This window comes from Gymnoscopelus microlampas (genome assembly GCF_963454915.1).
Source record: "Gymnoscopelus microlampas genome assembly, chromosome: 12".
Taxonomy (NCBI): domain Eukaryota; kingdom Metazoa; phylum Chordata; class Actinopteri; order Myctophiformes; family Myctophidae; genus Gymnoscopelus; species Gymnoscopelus microlampas.
The window spans coordinates 6754921-6773630 of record NC_139949.1 but is presented as its reverse complement, the minus strand read 5'-3'; the positions used below and the strand labels follow the sequence as shown (position 1 = coordinate 6773630).

The 18710-nt window shown below is 40.6% G+C and overlaps 1 protein-coding gene across 1 annotated transcript; it reads right to left on the bottom strand.

Moving 5' to 3' along the window:
- Positions 1 to 16692: 16692 nt before the first annotated feature.
- Positions 16693 to 17830, bottom strand: LOC311057571 (putative nuclease HARBI1). Its single transcript, XM_084074559.1, has 3 exons — positions 17595 to 17830; positions 17170 to 17317; positions 16693 to 16976 (listed from the first exon to the last, which is right to left on the bottom strand). Exons 1-3 carry the CDS (start codon positions 17741 to 17743, stop codon positions 16812 to 16814), a joined length of 462 nt encoding a protein of 153 aa, XP_083930685.1. The 5' UTR covers positions 17744 to 17830; the 3' UTR covers positions 16693 to 16811.
- Between the last annotated feature and the right edge of the window lie 880 nt (positions 17831 to 18710).

The window sequence follows — 18710 nt, the reverse complement described above, 5'->3', positions numbered from 1 at the left end:
TCTCTTCAATCTATTCCGTTTCCATCTCTCTCTTTCTTCAATCTATTCCGTTTCCATCTCTCTCTCCAATCTATTCTTTTTCCATCTCTCTCTCTCTCTCTCTCTCTCTCTCTCTCTCTCTCTCTCTCTCTCTCTCTCTCTCTCTCTCTCTCTCTCTCTCTCTCTCTCTCTCTCTCTCTCTCTCTCTCTCTCTCTCTCTCTCTCTCTCTCTCTCTCTCTCTCTCTCTCTCTCTCTCTCTCTCTCTCTCTTCATTCACCAGGTCAGGTCTGTTGGTCCAATGGCTTCTAGCTTACATCTGTGCCTCTCAACCCCAAGGTTACCAGTTCAAACCTCACTTGATGCAGATTTCCTTTAAATTGCGTTGCACACAACATGATTTTGTCAATTAATGCATATGCAATTTTTAAAGATAACCTGAAATGCTTATTTGAGAGAGTTTGTTTTTGCAATTTCACATACTTCTTTCTGAAAATAGCCGAACTACAATCAAACAACAGCTTGTAGATCGGCAACTTTCACTAGTTCGTTCTGAGGAGACAAAAAACATCTTTATTGCTAAATGGTTTGTGAACCAGTTATCTAGAGTAGTTTAGGACACAGAGGCTTGGTTCATAATGGACGAAAATAATTATAGATGTCAACAGACACTGTCAGGGAGGCCATATATCTAGCTCATTGAGAAGAGAGGCAGCCTGTGAGTCTGTGGGTCGCTGGTACGATCCCTGTCCCTGACAATGTATTGAGGTGATCATGATTTCGCATTCTTGGGTTTACACATAGTGTTTTTTGAGGATAGGCTTAGGCGTTGTTTTACTGAGGTTAGGGTTAGTGAGGGTTTGTCTTTCTCTCTTCAATTTATTCCGTTTCCATGTCTCTCTCTCTCTCTCTCTCTCTCTCTCTCTCTCTCTCTCTCTCTCTCTCTCTCTCTCTCTCTCTCACACACACTGAGGGAGGGTGAGAGGTGGCATTGCAGAAAACATGACCTTAAGCTCAGTCTTCTGTTTCTATGGCTTATTGAGCATATTACTTATAGTTGTGTCTCTCTTTTAATGTATGACATACTTCATTATGAAAATAGCCGATCTACAATCTCACAACTTTTCAGATAGCAACGTTTTGTGAGCTTGTAGATCGGCTACTTTCACTAGTTTTCGTTCCGAGAACACAAAACAAAACTTTATTGCTAAATATTTGTCAACCAGTAATCTAGAGTAGTTAGCAAAACAGAGGCTTGGTTCATAACAGACTGAAAAACCTATAGATATCAACAGACACCATCAGGGAGGCTATATTTCTAGTTCAATAAGAAGAGAGGCAGCCTGTGAATCCATAGGTCGCTGGCTTGATCCCTGTCCCCAACAATGCATTGAGGTGATCATTATTTGTAATTCTTACTTTGTTACAAACATACTCCTGGTAGCCTGTCTGTCTGTCTGCCTCTCTCTCACTCTGTCACTGTCTGTCTGCCAATCTGCCACTCTGTCACTGTCTGCCAGTCTTCCAGTCTGCCACTCTGTCACTGTCTGTCTGTCTGTCTGTCTGTCTGCCAGTCTGCCACTCTGTCACTGTCTGTCTGTCTGCCAGTCTGCCACTCTGTCACTGTCTGTCTGTCTGCCAGTCTGCCACTCTGTCACTGTCTGTCTGTCTGTCTGCCAGTCTGCCACTCTGTCACTGTCTGTCTGTCTGTCTGTCTGTCTGTCTGTCTGTCTGTCTGTCTGTCTGCCTGTCTGCCAGTCTGCCACTCTGTCACAGTCTGTCTGTCTGCCAGTCTGCCACTCTGTCACTGTCTGTCTGTCTGTCTGCCAGTCTGCCAGTCTGCCAGTCTGTCACTGTCTGTCTGTCTGCCAGTCTGCCACTCTGTCACAGTCTGTCTGTCTGCCAGTCTGCCACTCTGTCACTGTCTGTCTGTCTGCCAGTCTGCCAGTCTGCCACAGTCTGTCTGTCTGCCAGTCTGCCAGTCTGCCACTCTGTCACTGTCTGTCTGTCTGCCAGTCTGCCACTCTGCCACTCTGTCACAGTCTGTCTGTCTGTCTGTCTGTCTGCCACTCTGTCACAGTCTGCCAGTCTGCCACTCTGCCACTCTGTCACAGTCTGCCAGTCTGCCAGTCTGCCACTCTGTCACAGTCTGCCAGTCTGCCACTCTGTCACAGTCTGCCAGTCTGCCACTCTGTCACAGTCTGCCAGTCTGCCACTCTGTCACTGTCTGTCTGTCTGCCAGTCTGCCAGTCTGCCACAGTCTGTCTGTCTGCCAGTCTGCCACTCTGTCACAGTCTGCCAGTCTGCCAGTCTGCCACTCTGTCACTGTCTGTCTGTCTGCCAGTCTGCCACTCTGTCACAGTCTGCCAGTCTGCCACTCTGTCACAGTCTGCCAGTCTGCCACAGTCTGCCAGTCTGCCACTCTGTCACAGTCTGCCAGTCTGCCACTGTGTCACAGTCTGCCAGTCTGCCAGTCTGCCAGTCTGCCACTCTGTCACAGTCTGCCACTCTGTCACAGTCTGCCAGTCTGCCAGTCTGTCACAGTCTGCCAGTCTGCCACTCTGTCACTGTCTGTCTGTCTGCCAGTCTGCCACAGTCTGTCTGTCTGCCAGTCTGCCACAGTCTGTCACAGTCTGCCAGTCTGCCAGTCTGCCACTCTGTCACAGTCTGCCAGTCTGCCACTCTGTCACAGTCTGCCAGTCTGCCACTCTGTCACAGTCTGCCAGTCTGCCAGTCTGTCACAGTCTGTCACAGTCTGCCAGTCTGCCACTCTGTCACAGTCTGCCAGTCTGCCACTCTGTCACAGTCTGCCAGTCTGCCAGTCTGCCAGTCTGTCACAGTCTGCCAGTCTGTCACAGTCTGTCTGCCAGTCTGTCAGTGTCTGTCTGCCACTCTGTCACTGTCTGTCTGTCACTCTGTCACTGTCCATTCTGCCACTCTGCCAGTCTGCCACTCTGCCAGTCTGCCACTCTGCCACTCTGCCAGTGTCTGTCTGCCACTCACTCTCTCTCTCTCTGTCTCTCTCTCTATATATATATATATATATACAGCTATATTTTGTTTTTGAGATCAGTCAGTAAATATTCCTCTTTCCTTTTAGTATCCTACATTTGTTTCACATGACTAAAATAAAATATTTAGAGTAGTAAAACGTTCTTATGTTTCAAAAGAACCCGATACATTTAAAAACAAAAATCAAAGAAATTCCATTTAAAATACTAAAATAAGAGTAATGAAAATAGCAGATCTACAAGCCGAGCTTGTAGATCTGCTATTCTCGCTAGGTCCCAGGGAGACATCACATTTCTCTTTTGGGTCTGGAGCTAAAACGTTATGAAAATGTTTACACTGAAATGTTTACATTCCAGTGTGTCTTGCCATTGCTTGTTTATTGATAATTTCAGATCCAGATTCAAACAGTGGCAATTTTTTCTGGGGTCAAATAGTAAAATTAAAATGAATTAAAAGCACATATAAGAAGCAAGCAAAATGGAACATGTGCTATTTCGTGAAAACAACAAATCTAAGCAATAAATTAGAAACAAAAAAAAAGAGGTTGTGAAAATAGATTTACATGCTCGTTGTGAGCTTGCAAATCTATTATCTTCACTAGTTTGGGTCCTGAGCTAAAAGGTTTGGGAACCTCTGCAGTGGCACAATGCCTGGTAGCTGTTAAATATAGAGCTTACACATTTTGAATGACATCAGTTATGACTGTAATGTTCAGAATGCAATCACACAGTTATGACTAATGTTTATTTTATTTTCCAGGAGTAATACAGTCTACAGTGACTGAACTGCCTCTTACACAGTGTCAGTGGCTGCTAGCTGATGCATATGAGTTCAATTCAAAGTTTACAATTTAAATGGTGCATTTATCTATAGTACCTTTAACCAAAGCACTTTGTAATGTGCATTACATTCACCAACATACTTACCAGGGGGAGAGATAGAGAGATGAGAGGGATAGAGAGACAGAGACTCGTATAATTTACATAATTTGTGCACGATTGACATAAATTATACAAGGCGCATATGACGCAATGGCAGCAGCATTCTTTGCTTCATGTTCTCTGCATCAGTCTCAGTCCAGCATCAGTCCATTTTCTTCATTATTCTCCTGCCAAATGACGAGCATTGTACGCAAACAACATGAAACGAAGTCCACATCACATACTGGTCATATGTATCGTTTATGTTATTATTATTATTATTATTATTATTATTATTATTATTATTATTACCCTTATCATTATTATGTGATGTGGATTGACGTGCTGAAGCTTCACTCGCAAACGACGGCACACATAACGAGTAACTATACGTAATGCACATGCCGACATCCGTCACACACCTTCACATCACATACTGGTCATATGTGATGTGGATTGGCGTGATTAAGCTTTAACGCAAGTGACGCAACGCAAAATCAATTGTGCCAATATTTGTCAGCAATACAGCAACAACATGAATGACATTAGTACACAACATACAACACTATGAATGACATTAGTAAACAACATACAACACTATGAATAACATTAATACACAACATACAACACAAGCAACAGGAATAACCAAAGTCATTAAATGCATATGATATGAATGATGGCCCTACATCTCTTCCTGTTCTGACCTACTGTAAACAACGGCGTGTACCTCGCCTAAAAGAAAAAAATGCCGACCGATGTGAATGACGAGCTATACGCAAATGTCGTGAAATAATCACAAAATCACATACATCCACATCACATTAACTGACCAGTAATGTGATGTGGCCTGACGTGATGAAGCTTTACTCGCAAATAACCTGAAACGGTACAACGCCAATCAAATTACGCGAAACGACACACGACGTAAAGGACGACATGCATCACATACCTCCACATATGTTCATATGTGACGTGGACTAACGTGATGATGTTTTACCCGCATATGTTGTGAAATGACACAACACAACACATACATCACATCAATGCACATCACATACGGCCCCCCTGTACGGTCATATGTGATGTGGGCTGACGTGATGAAGACTTACCTGCATATGACGGAAGCGACGTGAAATCAAATGTAATTTTTACCCGCATGTGTTGTGAAATGACAACACATACATCACATCAATCCACATCACATACTACACTACTACACTACACCATGGACTTATGTGATGTGGGCTGACGTGATGACTTACCTGCACGGATGTGACGTGAAATCCTGAGACGTGACGCAAATCAAATCAAAACGCTGGCCGTGACCCAATAATAGAAAACATTGGTCCAGTCCCTTCCTACTTTTTCTTTACGAATGACGGGCATTGAACGCAAACGACGCAAACCGCTGGCCCGCCACCCGTTAAATGACGCAACGCAAGCGGCGCTACGCGAACGACGCTGATAGTGCACATTTTACGGTTAAAACTAAAAAAGGTTTACTTGATACTATGACAGGGCAAAAAAAAGCTACATTTTTAACTTTATCAAAAATAGATAAAGCGCAAATAGGTTTAATTATGTGAGTTTGCTATGTGACCAAGAGCCACATATACTATACCCTGTCACTATATTATACAACCTAGTATACATAATACTGTACCCTGTCACTATATTATACAACCTAGTATACATAATACTGTACCCTGTCACTATATTATACAGCTTAGTGTGAGCCTACATATACTGTACCCTGTCATTACATAAACAGCCTAATATACGTATACGGTCAGTACTACAAATGGAACCAAATGGACCAGTGACGGGTTCATTTGGTTCCATTTGTACACACAAAAACCACACAAAGACACACTAGGGGGGAAAAAAGTAATAACTTAAAGCAAATTAAAGCAAATAATAGAGAAGAGAAAAGAGGGAAAGTATGGAAAGTATGGAGGTCAGGTAGAAACCTTTCATGTCCAAAACTGTTACTTTTTAACCCATTGAGACCTGAAGCCGATTCTCAACAGTTTTCTGAAAAACGTATGTTTCTATATCAGTGGTACTCAATCTTTTTCATGTCAAGGACCCCCAAAATTATATGTATTTGGCCGCGGACCCCCATCAAAATATTTTGTTCCAGGAACCCCCCAGAAGCAAAGATTTGAGTTAAAAATGTTAGCTTAAAAAAAAAAAAAAAAAAAAATTATATATATAATTTTTTATATATATATATATATATATATATATATATATATATATATATTCAAAGATTTGCACACATTTTAACGATTTTTGAATAGCCCAAAGTGTAAAATAATGCTTTTTAGCTCAAATCTAAAAATGACACAGTTCCAGGTCTTAATGGGTTAAAATGGACACAAAAAATAAACTGTGTTCCAATGGATCCAATGTAATTATCATGATCTTTGCTTTGTGAGATTGTAGATCGGCTGTTTGTACTGCTTTAGCGTGTGACACTGTAGTATGACCAAGTAAAGAAATGTATTTACAAAAAATAATGTTTAAATATGGAGATACAAGGTTTCTGCCCGACAACCAATGATAGGCCGTGTCACTACTAGCACTTACCTTCAACAGCAGCCACGACTCAAACAGCAAATGAAAAAAAAAAACACTAAGAAAGGAAGCAAATGACACATCGGACATCATTTGCTTTCTCTATTAGTTTGCACCGACCTACAGCACAGATGGATGTAAACACAGTGTTAATGGGGCTACATGCTACCATAATGATACCCGACATAAATCACATACCTCCACATCACATACATTTGTACACACAAACCACTAGTGAAGAACCAGTGCAATAGACAGGCAAGAAGAAATAAAAAAGTGTTTTTCTAATAAAAATAAAAAAATCGATCAAATAACTCCTGGTCGTATGTGATGTGGACCGACGTGACCAAAGCTTTAGCCGAACAAATTACGTGAAACGATAAATAAATCACATAAATGTGATGTGGACAGACATTTGTCATTTGTGGCAACGCAAATGACGTGAAACTATACGATAGACGACGCGAATGACGACATACATGGTATGGTAGCATGTAGCCCCCTTAACAAGCAGCAGCAGAAATAAAAAGGTTCCTACCTTCCTGCCATCTACAGACGTCTTCTTGTCAACTTCATGTTCTGTAAAGACACAAGAAAAAGAAAACAAAAGGTTGAGTTGTGCCGGCCCTACAGGGTGACATTTTGGAAGCCGTAGTGACATGTCATAACCTAGTCACTGACAGGCTGTGTCACCATTATGACATTTTACTTCATTAATTGTCACAAATAATTGCAATTAATGATTTAATTGTGTTTGTTTGGCATTGAACATAAAAAATATATTCATGGCTGGCTTTTAAACTTCGTAAACAGGGCAGATATGACAAATAACTTAAATTAATGCCATATTACCTGACTTGACTTTCTAATGTAAAAAAAAAAGCGATCTACAAGTTCACAACGTGTCGCGATTACGGCACGGTGTGAGCTTGTAGATCGGCCATTTCCTCCATTTTATGAACTGGAAACTATGACGATTTTATGCAAAATAATTGCAATTACCTCAAATAATTTGCGATTATGTAACCGGAAAAGTGGGCACCTGGGAAAAGTGGGCACTTCAATGTGTAATTGACCATTTATTAAAGTATACACGATATACAATTGAGACCTAATATATCTACAATTGCTACAAAACCTGTCGCCTACAGCCACTGTGGGCATAAAACAATAAGTTGAAGGGTACGTTTAGGTCTGATAATGATGTATAGTACACATGTTCACATCATGTATACTTTACATCACTTAAGTAGGGTAAGTGATATTTTTTGTTTGTTTGTTTGTTCAGTAACAGGAGTCTCCCCGTCTCTCCAGCTCTTTAATAAACAGAAAATACATTTTTCCGGTAGGTGTCAAAATCTCAGCCAATCAGGAGAAAGTACCCATTTTAAGCTTCATTTTTATAGTGTTCCAGTTCCAATTTTGCCTGCTCATTTCTTAGTGTCATCACTTCCAATTTCACTTGTTTAATTTATATCCTGATTGAGTTCTCTATCCCGATTGGATAAAATTGGAAATGAAACTGAAACGAAAATGCATTTTCTGTTTTATAAAGAGCTGGAGACACAAGGAGACTCCTAATACTGAACAAACCCTCTATAGCAATGAGTACTATCAGAATATAGAGCTATTTAACACTTATTTTAACCAAAGAAAATCTCTTACCCTACCTTTAAGACCATTTAGTAAATTCTTAATTTGTTTAACATTTGAGAAATAAAAATAGCCAATTTAACAAAGACATGTCCACTATTCCTGTATCAAACACCATTTTCAAGTAAATATACAATGCTTAGCATCTAATCCAGTTTCAGAAAAACCTAAACAGTGGCTCTCAAAGGTTTTCATATCAAGGACCCCAAATGAAAATGCATTTGGCCAAGGATTGGGCCTCTTCCGTACTTTCCTTCACAGGTGTTACAAATGATACTAGTTAAGAGTGTACAGATGGAACCAAATGGACCCGTAATTTGTTTCCAATTGTGCACTCGGAGTTAAACATCCGTGGGTCGTTTGGAACAGAGCCTTCATTAGCATCATTGGTAACACCTGTGAAGGGAAGCGAGCCCAATTTATTTCCAATATGGCCGCTGATTCCAAAACTCCCAGTTTGTGCCCCCCTCCTACAATGGTGGTGTTAGTGAAATTGGTGACCTTCAGAAAACATGCGACCATCTCGTTGGACTTCACATAAAGATCAATGTCCAAATCTAAATAACCACCGTTTTGTTTATTAACCGAGCAACTGTTCATAAACAGCAGTGATTTACTGTGTGTTTGACATTATGTGAAGTCCACAAGATAGACACATTTTTTGTCAGGTCACCAATTTCTCCATAACACTGGAGGCAGAATTGTGAGGGTTGGAATTTGGCTTGAAAACAACCACAGACAGTCTTGGTTCACCTCTCAGCCGTTTGACCAGTGATTCTCAAAGTGTGGTCTGATAACCCCCAAAGCTTATCAGTCATCAGTTACCTAGACCCGTCACAATTATTACGTAAATGCCTAATTGAAATAATTTTTTCGATATCGGAATTAAAAATGTATTTTGCATAATCGTCATGATCATTACCATGTTAAAAATGTTCATATATTTTCATTTAAATTTCATTTACATTATTTTCCAAAAATAGTGGATCTACAAGCTCAAAATGTGTCGCATCGCCACACGTTTTGAGCTTGTAGATCGGCCATTTCCACTCGGCTAATTCCACTATTAATGTATTTTTTAAAGTATAAAAGTAATTACATTATGTATATTATTTGTCATATCTGTCTGGTTTTGTTTACGAAGCCCTAGAAGCCAAAAATAGATCAAATTTGTATTTATAATGTACCAATGTTCAACGTCAAACACAATTAAATCGTTAAATCGCAATCATTTGTGTGACAATTAATCATCAGCTTTTCTAATGGTGACACAGCCCTAGTTTATACTGGCCAGGTGTGATCCAGCTACGTACCGTGTGGGGCCTTCCACCGCTCGGTTGAAGATAGCTGGTATTAATAGAGCCGCGTAGGTTGTATGGCACCACGTCCCGAGCACCGCCTTGTATCTCAACGGAGAGCGTTCGTTGGCACCGTTATACGTTTCAGCTCTCAGGGCTCGTCGCTGCGTCGACCCCGTCGAGGTTCCATCTTCCTGAACCCTTTGCCCGAGTTACAGACACTCTATTACCAGCTATCTCCTGATGACTCCATCCATCCAGGACCTTCACTGTAGAACTCATACACCGAGTCAAACCCTGAGTCATAGCTAGGAGTCATGACTCAGGGTTTTAAACTCGCTGTATGAAGTAGATTTAGTCCACTCTGCAGGAGGTCACCGCATGGACGCCAAGGTCACATGATTAACCTGTAAGACACACATATATACCAACATTACACACTTTTCCCCCAGATTTCATATATTGTAGAATTCATAATATAAATAAGATTGTTTAAAAAAAGAAATCTACAAAAACGACATTTCTTTTGTTTCCAGTTTTGTTGGGGTTATATGTTAGCTTGTGTTGCTATTAATTTGTTTTTAAACTCACTATTTTTCATGTATGTGATGATAGAGATAGAGACTTAAGGAGTAGTTCACCCCCCCAAAAAAAATCGTATTTTCTATCAATTACACACCCCATGAAGCCTTGAATTCATGGATTTGTTTTGTTTTTTGTCGCATTCCTAGGCCAATAATTTGATGACCGGGTGTATATCCGGTAGGAGACACAAAGAGTCTACTTTGTGTCTCCTACCGGATACTTTAGCATCTTTCCACCGGTAATCAAATTATTGGCTTAGAAATACGAAAAAAAACCAAAATAAAATCCATGAATTCAAGGCTTCATGGGGTGTGCAATTGATAGAAACCAAGTCATTTTTTGGGTGAAATACTCCTTTAATACTGCAACACAACTGACAATAATAATAAAATAATCTACATTGTATATGTAAGTGTGATACACGCAATAGCAACAAACATGTTACGTTCGCTGCCGTCAGGGTAATCGCCATATTCTAACCTTGTGTTTTTTCATAAATCAACCCCCTACTTGATCATACTACAGCGTCACATAAAAGCAGGGACGTGCACAGATAGACTCTCGGTGGCGCTAGAGCACCTGCCCTTTGCCCTCTTGACCAGAAGTGCCCTTTTGAAAAAAAAAGTTGTTTTTTTTAGTTTACAGCAGGGGTCTTCAACAAGGGGTCTGGGGCCCCTAGGGGGTCCTCAGAGTTACTACAGGGGGTCCGCCAATTCTTTATGTGAGATGATTTTTGTTTTTACCATAGCCACTCAAAACCTAGCATCCCTTTTCTGAGGAGAACTTTAGCCAAAAATAACAGATCTACAAGCCCACAACGCCTCGCGCTGCGAGGCGTTGTGAGCTTGTAGATCGGCTATTTTTGGCAAAGAGGTATAGGTGTAGAGGGAAAAAAGCGCAGACCAAGTCAACAAAAGAAAGTATAATTTACTTGAGCACCTGCCCCTCAAAATGTCTGTGCACGCCACTGCATAAAAACATCAAAAGTAGCAGATCTACAAGCTCAAAATGCAGCGCAAACATGGAATAAAGATAAATAAAATCTCATGACTTAAACTGTAATGAATTATCATTATCGTGTTGCTGCTGTTTTACAGCCAACCGGTTGAAGAAATCACACATTGAGGCTTTAAAGGGATAGTTCACCCCCAAAGATTTCTATCGATCAGTTCACCCCATAGAGATTTTCATTCATGGATAGTTTTTTTAGTTTGTGTCGCATTCCTAAGCCAATAATTTGTTCCGGTAGGAGACACAAATAGTCTCCTTTGTGTCTCCTACCGGAACCGCTGCCTACCGGTCCGCTGGTCATCAAATTATTGTCTTAGGAATGAGACAAAAACAAAAACATATCCATACATTCAAGTCTCCATGGGGTGACTAGTCCATAGAAAAAAAAAGTGAACTATCCCTTTAACCTTTGCTTTTACATTCATGTTTATGGAAGATGCTTCTAAATATACATTCTATTGCAAGTTTGATCACTTCGAACACTTCGATCTTAAAATAACAAAAAAAAACGAAAATATGTATTTTATATATTTTATGAAAAGTATGACATGTGAAAAGTGCTATACAAATAAAGTTTCATTAATTAAGTTTCATTATTATTATCCTCCATCTTGACATTCTTGAATACTCCACAAAAATAGTGTTTGGCATATTAGCTCCATGTTAATCTCAAACATAAATGTATAAATTCTAAATATAAAGGGTGCAGAGTTCTTTGTAGTTTTTCTTAACGCCCTTACTGCTCCATAAATATACACACGGGTCGTTTGTGTTCCGTAATATTACGTAAAAGTTTAATAAATAAGTGTTTTAATTCCGTCTGTGTCCGAACGCCGTTCTACTTCTGCGTTTACATGGAGTGCAATACCTGCGCTCGCCAGGTGAACGCTGGTATTACACCCCATTGTCAACCAGGAAATACAATGATGTTCATTAACGGACGGAATTAAAACATGTATTTATTAAATAACACGCATTATTAACTAAACACCAACAACCCGTATGGACGGGTAACATCGGTGGGTTTTAAGATAATCACTTCATAGTAAGAATGTATACATTAATGGAGACGCACGAACATAAATGCAAACCAATTCAATATCTGCTGTTGCAGCAGCAGGCGAGCACAGGTATTGCACTCCATGTGAACGAAGAAGTAGAGCGGCGTTCGGACACAGACGGAATTAAAAAGCTTATTTATTAAACTTTTACGTAATACTACGGAACACAAACGACCCGTATGGTGGGTAACAACCATGGCTTCAGGTTTAAACACTTAATGTGTTGCTAGTGTGTATATTTATGGAGCAGTAAGGGCGTTAAGAAAAACTACAAAGAACTCAGCATCAATCAAACAAGTCCTTGACCGTCTTGGTCCGAGGCTAAAGTTTTCTTATAGATTATAAATGGCCAGTGGTGGAAAAAGTAATTAAATTCTTTACTTAAGTAAAAGTACCAATACTGCAATATAAAAATACTCCGTTACAAGTAAAAGTCCAGAATTAAAAATGTACTTGAGTGAAAGTACAAAAGTATTGGCATCAAAATGTACTTAAAGTACCAAAAGTCAAATTACTAAATATTTGAAAATAGCAGATCTACAAGCTCACAACGCATCGCGATGCGACGCGTTGTGAACTTGTAGATCGGCTATTTTCAAATAGCGTATGTATAAAATAGGGCTAAAGTGGTTAATGTATGTTTTATAATATCATAATTTAAATCTGAAAAGTAACTAGTAACTTAAGTTTTCAAATAATTGTAGTGGAGTAAAAGTACAATATTTGGCTCTGAGATGTAGTGGAGTAGAAGTAAAAGTATTGGAAATTGGAAATACTCAAGTAAAGTACAAATACCTCAAAATTGTACTTAAGGACAGTATAAGTAAATGTAATTAGTTACTTTACACCACTGCAGATTATAAATGCACAGAGTCTATGGGCGCGTTCGAAAATACAGCACTGAGCGCACTGAGCGCACTGGTTTTCCCTCTGGGCGTTCGTTTATTGAGTGCACTTGGTGCGGTGTCGTTCGAAAATTGAGTGCGCTGCGCCCCAGTGCACTGAGTGCCCGCACTGACTGACCCTACCTCTGAAGCTGGTTTTTCCAGTGCGTGTAGGTCTCGAGCGCTCTCCAGCGGTGAAAAATGGCGGACGAAATCATTGCAAAATGTACTGTTTGCGGCTTGTATGGTCCTTTGAGCACAATTATACAGCACGCACAAAAGTCAACGTGTCACCAAGAAGGTAAGCAAGCTAATGTTATGAATTAAATTACCGTTAAACTTTGGCAACGTTAGTTAAACGAGTATTTACTGTCAATAGAACTGTTGTAAGAGAAAGCTAGCTATGGCAAGTTTTTAGTACATCACCATACAAGTGTCTATTTACCTGGGCTCATGTTTGTACATTGTTTATTCAGGCCACGGGCCCCGTTAGAAATATTGTGCTAGGACCCCCATAAGAGAATATTATCGTTGTCTATAGGCCTACTGTAGGTGGGGACATAACAGTGGAGAGAGTGAAACCTATAATGTGTCATTCTTATACATTCTCACTGGGCTAACTTCTAGCTGGTGAAATTAAACTGTTCTTCATTTTACTGGGAACCCCCCAAGGACCCCACTTTGAGAACCACAGCTATTATAATAGTTTATAACTCAATAACGTTACTAGTCGTCCTGTTGGAACACTTTGGTTCAGTTTGACTCAACTCTAAACATGCACTCTACCCCCCCCCCCCCACAATTACCCTTAATAATTATCATTTCTATGATTGTATTCATTCCTTTAGAGCCAGGAGGATCACAGTCCACTGAGTCCAGCACTGAGCCCTCAGTACAGTCCAGTCAGCAGCAGTCAGCTGAGGTCGAGGATGACAAGACTGGATTTGTCTGGGGGCAAGCTCCTATCTGCTCCTCATTGCTCTCTATGAAGAGCATAGAGAGAACTTCAGCTCAACCAGAATGACAAAAAAAAAGGCTTGGGAGTTGTTAGCCAGGGAAATGGCCGGCAAAGGCTATGAGCTGACAGGGACACAATGCAGTAACACGTGGAAAGGGATGCTGAAGGTGTATAAGGAGACATTGGCACATAATAAGCGCTCTGGTGCTGGCAGGGCTACATGCCCATATTATGCTCCTCTCGATGCCCTGCTGCACAAATTCCCCAACATCAATCCCCTGTCAACAGCCAGTAGCTCAAGTGGCTTTAAGCCACCAGCCACCATCCCTAGACCTCTGCCCAACTCTCCTTCCAGTTCCAACACCACCCTACCACCATCCACCACCACTGTCCTACCTTCACCCTCTACCATCCCACCACCACCAGGACCAGATGAGCAAGAGAGACACAAAAAACGAAAATGTAAAAGAAAAAATATAGAGGAGCCGACTTGGGTACAAGAGTACAGAATGGAATCAAAGGAAAGAGAGGCAGCTACACAGAGGAGGGCAGAAGAGGCAGCAGAGCGCCACATAGAGAAAATGGGCTTGTTGAGACAAATACTGCAACAGCAGAACCACATTTTAGAATATCTAAAAAAGTGAGAATGGTCATAAGAGAGAAGAGGAAGAGAGCACTTTTACTTTACACACACACACACACACACACACACACACACACACACACACACACACACACACACACACACACACACACACACACACACACACACACACACACACACACACACAGTGTGGGAGAGCGAGAGAGAGAGGTGTAGAGAGGCGTACACTGAGGGTCAGAATGAGTGAGGGAGAGAGAGAGGGCGAGAAAGGAAATGAGACACATATACCACACAGAAGAGGGCGAGAGAGGCGGCATGTGAGACAGAGAGCACCACATAAAATAGAGAGAGGGAGTTAACTCCTAACTTAACTGAATTTATTTCTTGGGTTCAGACAGCAGCTTCTGTTCTTCACTCAACCAGATGATGATTTGCCTTGATTTGCTTTAACCATGTGCATTTCAGTTGGGATGATGAATTTAATGTATACATTTTGTTTTACATAAGTTTGTGTTATTGCATTTGACCATATGCATGAGTTGAGAAGATTGATGAATTTAATATATAAATTGTTTTACATAAGTTTGTGTTATTGCATTTGACCATATGTATGAGTTGGGAATATTGATGAATTTAATTTATACATTGTTTTACATACGTTTTTGTTATTGCATGTGACCATATGCATGAGTTGGGAAGATTGATGAATTTAATTTATACATTGTTTTACATAAGTTTGAGTTATTGCGTTTGACCATATGCATTTGAGTTCGGAAGGTTGATGAATTTAATATATACATTTTGTTTTACATACATTTGTTATTGTATTTGTTAAAAGAACTTAAATGCAAATAGATATTTCAACAGTTTACTTTATAAATATAATATATACATTTTGTGTTAAATTATTTGTGTTATGGCACTTCAATGCAAATAAATATTTGAAAGAAATGTAAACTTCAGAACCACTTTATTTTAAATGTACACGTTATTCACATTTTACATTCATCATCACTGTCGGGTGAAACCTCAGACAACCTTGTATGCAGTCATTTAGTCCCATGCTCTTAATACTTTTCATTAGTTACATATTTAGAAAACCAACACAGACTACCACTTTCTGGCATCCATTTATCAGCTTGACTTTTTTCCACACTTCCAATTTTGTCTGCTGATGTCTTTGTCATAACTTCCAATTTCACTTTTTAATCTGTATCCTGAAAGAGATCTCTATCCCGATTGCATAAAATCGGCTTAAATGCATTTTCTGTTTAATAAGAGTTGTAGACCCCTGAACAAACACTAGAAATGAGTACAATCAGAATAGCACTATAGAATAGGGTACGTAGTTTTCTTTGGTTAAAATACGTGTTAAATAGCTCTATATTCTGATATAGAGCCAGCGTGTTGACAGGAGATTGATGTTGGGGAATTTGTGCAGCAGAGCATCGAGCGTAGCATAATATGGGCATGTACTGTAGCCCTGCTCAATAAGCACTCCTTATACACCTTCAGCATCCCTTTCCATTTGTTGCTGCATTGTGTGCCCGTAAGCTCTAGCCTTTGCTAGCCATTTCTCTAGCTAACAGCTAGAGAAAGACTTTTTGGTCATTCTGGATGAAGAGAAGTTCACTGTGCTCTTCAAAGAGCGCAATGAGCAGCATGCCCCCAGACAAATCCTGTCATCCTCAGTTGACTGCTGCTCTATATCAGAATAGAGCTATTTAACACTTATTTTAGCCAAAGAAAATCACGTACCCTACCTTTAACCCATCAAGACTTCTACAAATGACTTCTAAAAAAATATTCAGAAAAACGTATGTTTCTATATCAGTGGTGCCCCCAAAATGATATGCATTTGGCCGCCGACCCCCCATCTCAAAATGTTGGTTCCAGCAACCCTTGAAGTACAGATTTGAGTAAAAAACAAAATTGATTTAAAAGAGTGTATGTATGTATGTATGTGTACACACACATACACATAATATTTAAAGTTTTACACACTCACGATTTAAAACAAATAGCAGATCTACAAACTCGTAGCCGCGCTATGAGCTTGTATATCTGCTATTCTTGAATAGCCAAAGTGTAAAATAATGCTTTTTAGCTCAAATAAAAAGATTACACAGTTGCGTTCAAGGTCTTAAAATGTGAAATGCATTCATCCAGTCACAGAAGCTCACAATGAGCATTGTGAGCTTGTAGAACGGCCGTTTTTGCTACTGTTGTGTCGTGTGACACTGTAGTGTGATGAAGTGGGGCTTTAAATTATAACTCTGGAGTGAGTATGGAGGCGATGTAGTTCCTCTTCTGAGCACCAACTGTCTGCAACCGGTCCTGGTCCTGATGCAGCTCTGCAACTGACAGCACCCGGTCCTGGTCATGATGCACTTCCTCCTGTGATGGGTCCTCCTGTAGGTCGTCCTGCCCAGCCTGTGAAGTTTATTTTTGTTAGGATTGCATTTGTAAAAGGGATGTTTACTTTTAAAAGGACATTGTCCTGTTTTCCATAAAACTGCTGCCAAATGACATGGTTGTGACACAATCTCCATCCTGTTAACCTAATCTCCCCTATTTGTGACTCCTGTCATGTAAATTATCAACAGAGTCAGTAGTTATGGCATACCTGGATCATGTCCTCCACGTCCTCCTCATTGGCTAGACACAGGTTGTGGAGCACGCAGCAGGCCATGATACACAACGGGATCAGATCAATTCTGTTCATATCAAGGTACTTCAGGCGGCGAAAGCGTCCTTTTAGGAGTGCAAAAGCTCTGTATGGCAAAATGAAGGACAACCATAAGTTGCTGTGTATGCAGAAACTAACAACACAGTGGTAGTCGTGTTAGAAGTGTACTGTGTCCAAGGTATGAGACCTGCAGGATTGTAGTGATAGCCATTCAGCTATTAGCATGTTAATGTGTACCACAAACACCATCCTTTATAATAGTCAGTAAACTGGCACAATCACACCACAAATGATTGCTGAACCAACCAGCATGAAAAACTGGTGGCTATATATATCTATATATATATATAACTATTACAAACCTTTCAATGGCTGTCCTGGTGCCTGACAAAGCCAAATTGTAGTGTCGCTGAACTTGGGACAGGTGGCCATTGTCTTTGAATGGGACCAACAACCACGGCTGTAGGGGGTATGCAGGGTCTCCAATGATGTGTGTGTCATCGGGCATCATCTGGTGAGGGCTGGCTTCAATGCTGGCATATAAATCTGATTCCCTATAAACCCTGGCATCATGGACGGAAGCAGGATATCCACTGAAGCAGTCTGTGAAGAACAGGCTGTGGTCACAGACTGCTTGCAGGTTACGTATGTCTCTGGGTACTCAAGGGGAGCCTTGATTGGGATATGGGTCCCATCAATGGCGCCAATTACTCTGGGAAAGTTATATAGCTTACTGAATCCCTTTGTGACCTCTGCTATCCTTGCCCCAGTAGGCCATAATATGACAGTCTTTGAGAGACGAGATAGTGCTTTCATGACTCTCTGGAAGCAGGTTTCTACTGTTGATTTTGTGACGCCGAATCGGTCACTGATGTCCCTGCCGAGAAGAAATTAATATTTGTATGTGTTAATCTGTATTGTATATATGTATATTGTAAATATGTATCTCTAATACAAAATGCACTACTTTGTGTGTAGTTAGTGGCCTGAATTGACTCATTAATGTAGCTAATGAAGGTATAATAATGTCACTAGGCTAAGTTACCTGAATGAGCACTGGTTACCCAATAGCCACAAAACAATCAGTATCTGCTTGGAAGCTGGAATGGATGCTCGCCCAGCTCCATGTTGGTTGGTGATGTGGGTGCAATACGTTAGTCCGACAGCGCATTCCTCCGACAGCGCAGTGCCTCCCGGTGATGTCCTCTGCAATTTCCTCTGTTAAATTGCAGAGGACATCACCGGGAGGCATGCGTTAATCCGACAGACCTTTTCTCCGACTATGTGGCATCCGCGTGCGGTTAGGGTTAGGGTGCGGGTTTGGTTCGGGTTTACTGTTTAATGTCGGAGCACTGCGCTGTCGGAGGAATGCGCTGTCGGACTAACCATATCAAACTGGGGTCCTTGAAATTAAAATGGTTGAGATTCACTGCTATAACCATAAAAAAATCTTCTCTTATGACATGAGAAACTAAAAT

Excerpts from the sequence above, each read along its gene's own strand:
- LOC311057571 (XM_084074559.1), bottom strand. The coding sequence starts at position 17,743 with ATGATGCCCGATGACACACACATCATTGGAGACCCTGCATACCCCCTA. Across the intron at positions 17,318-17,594 it reads ACCAGGACAGCCATTGAAAG|AGCTTTTGCACTCCTAAAAG; the intron begins GTTTGTAATAGT and ends TTTGCCATACAG. Across the intron at positions 16,977-17,169 it reads ACGTGGAGGACATGATCCAG|GCTGGGCAGGACGACCTACA; the intron begins GTATGCCATAAC and ends TAAACTTCACAG.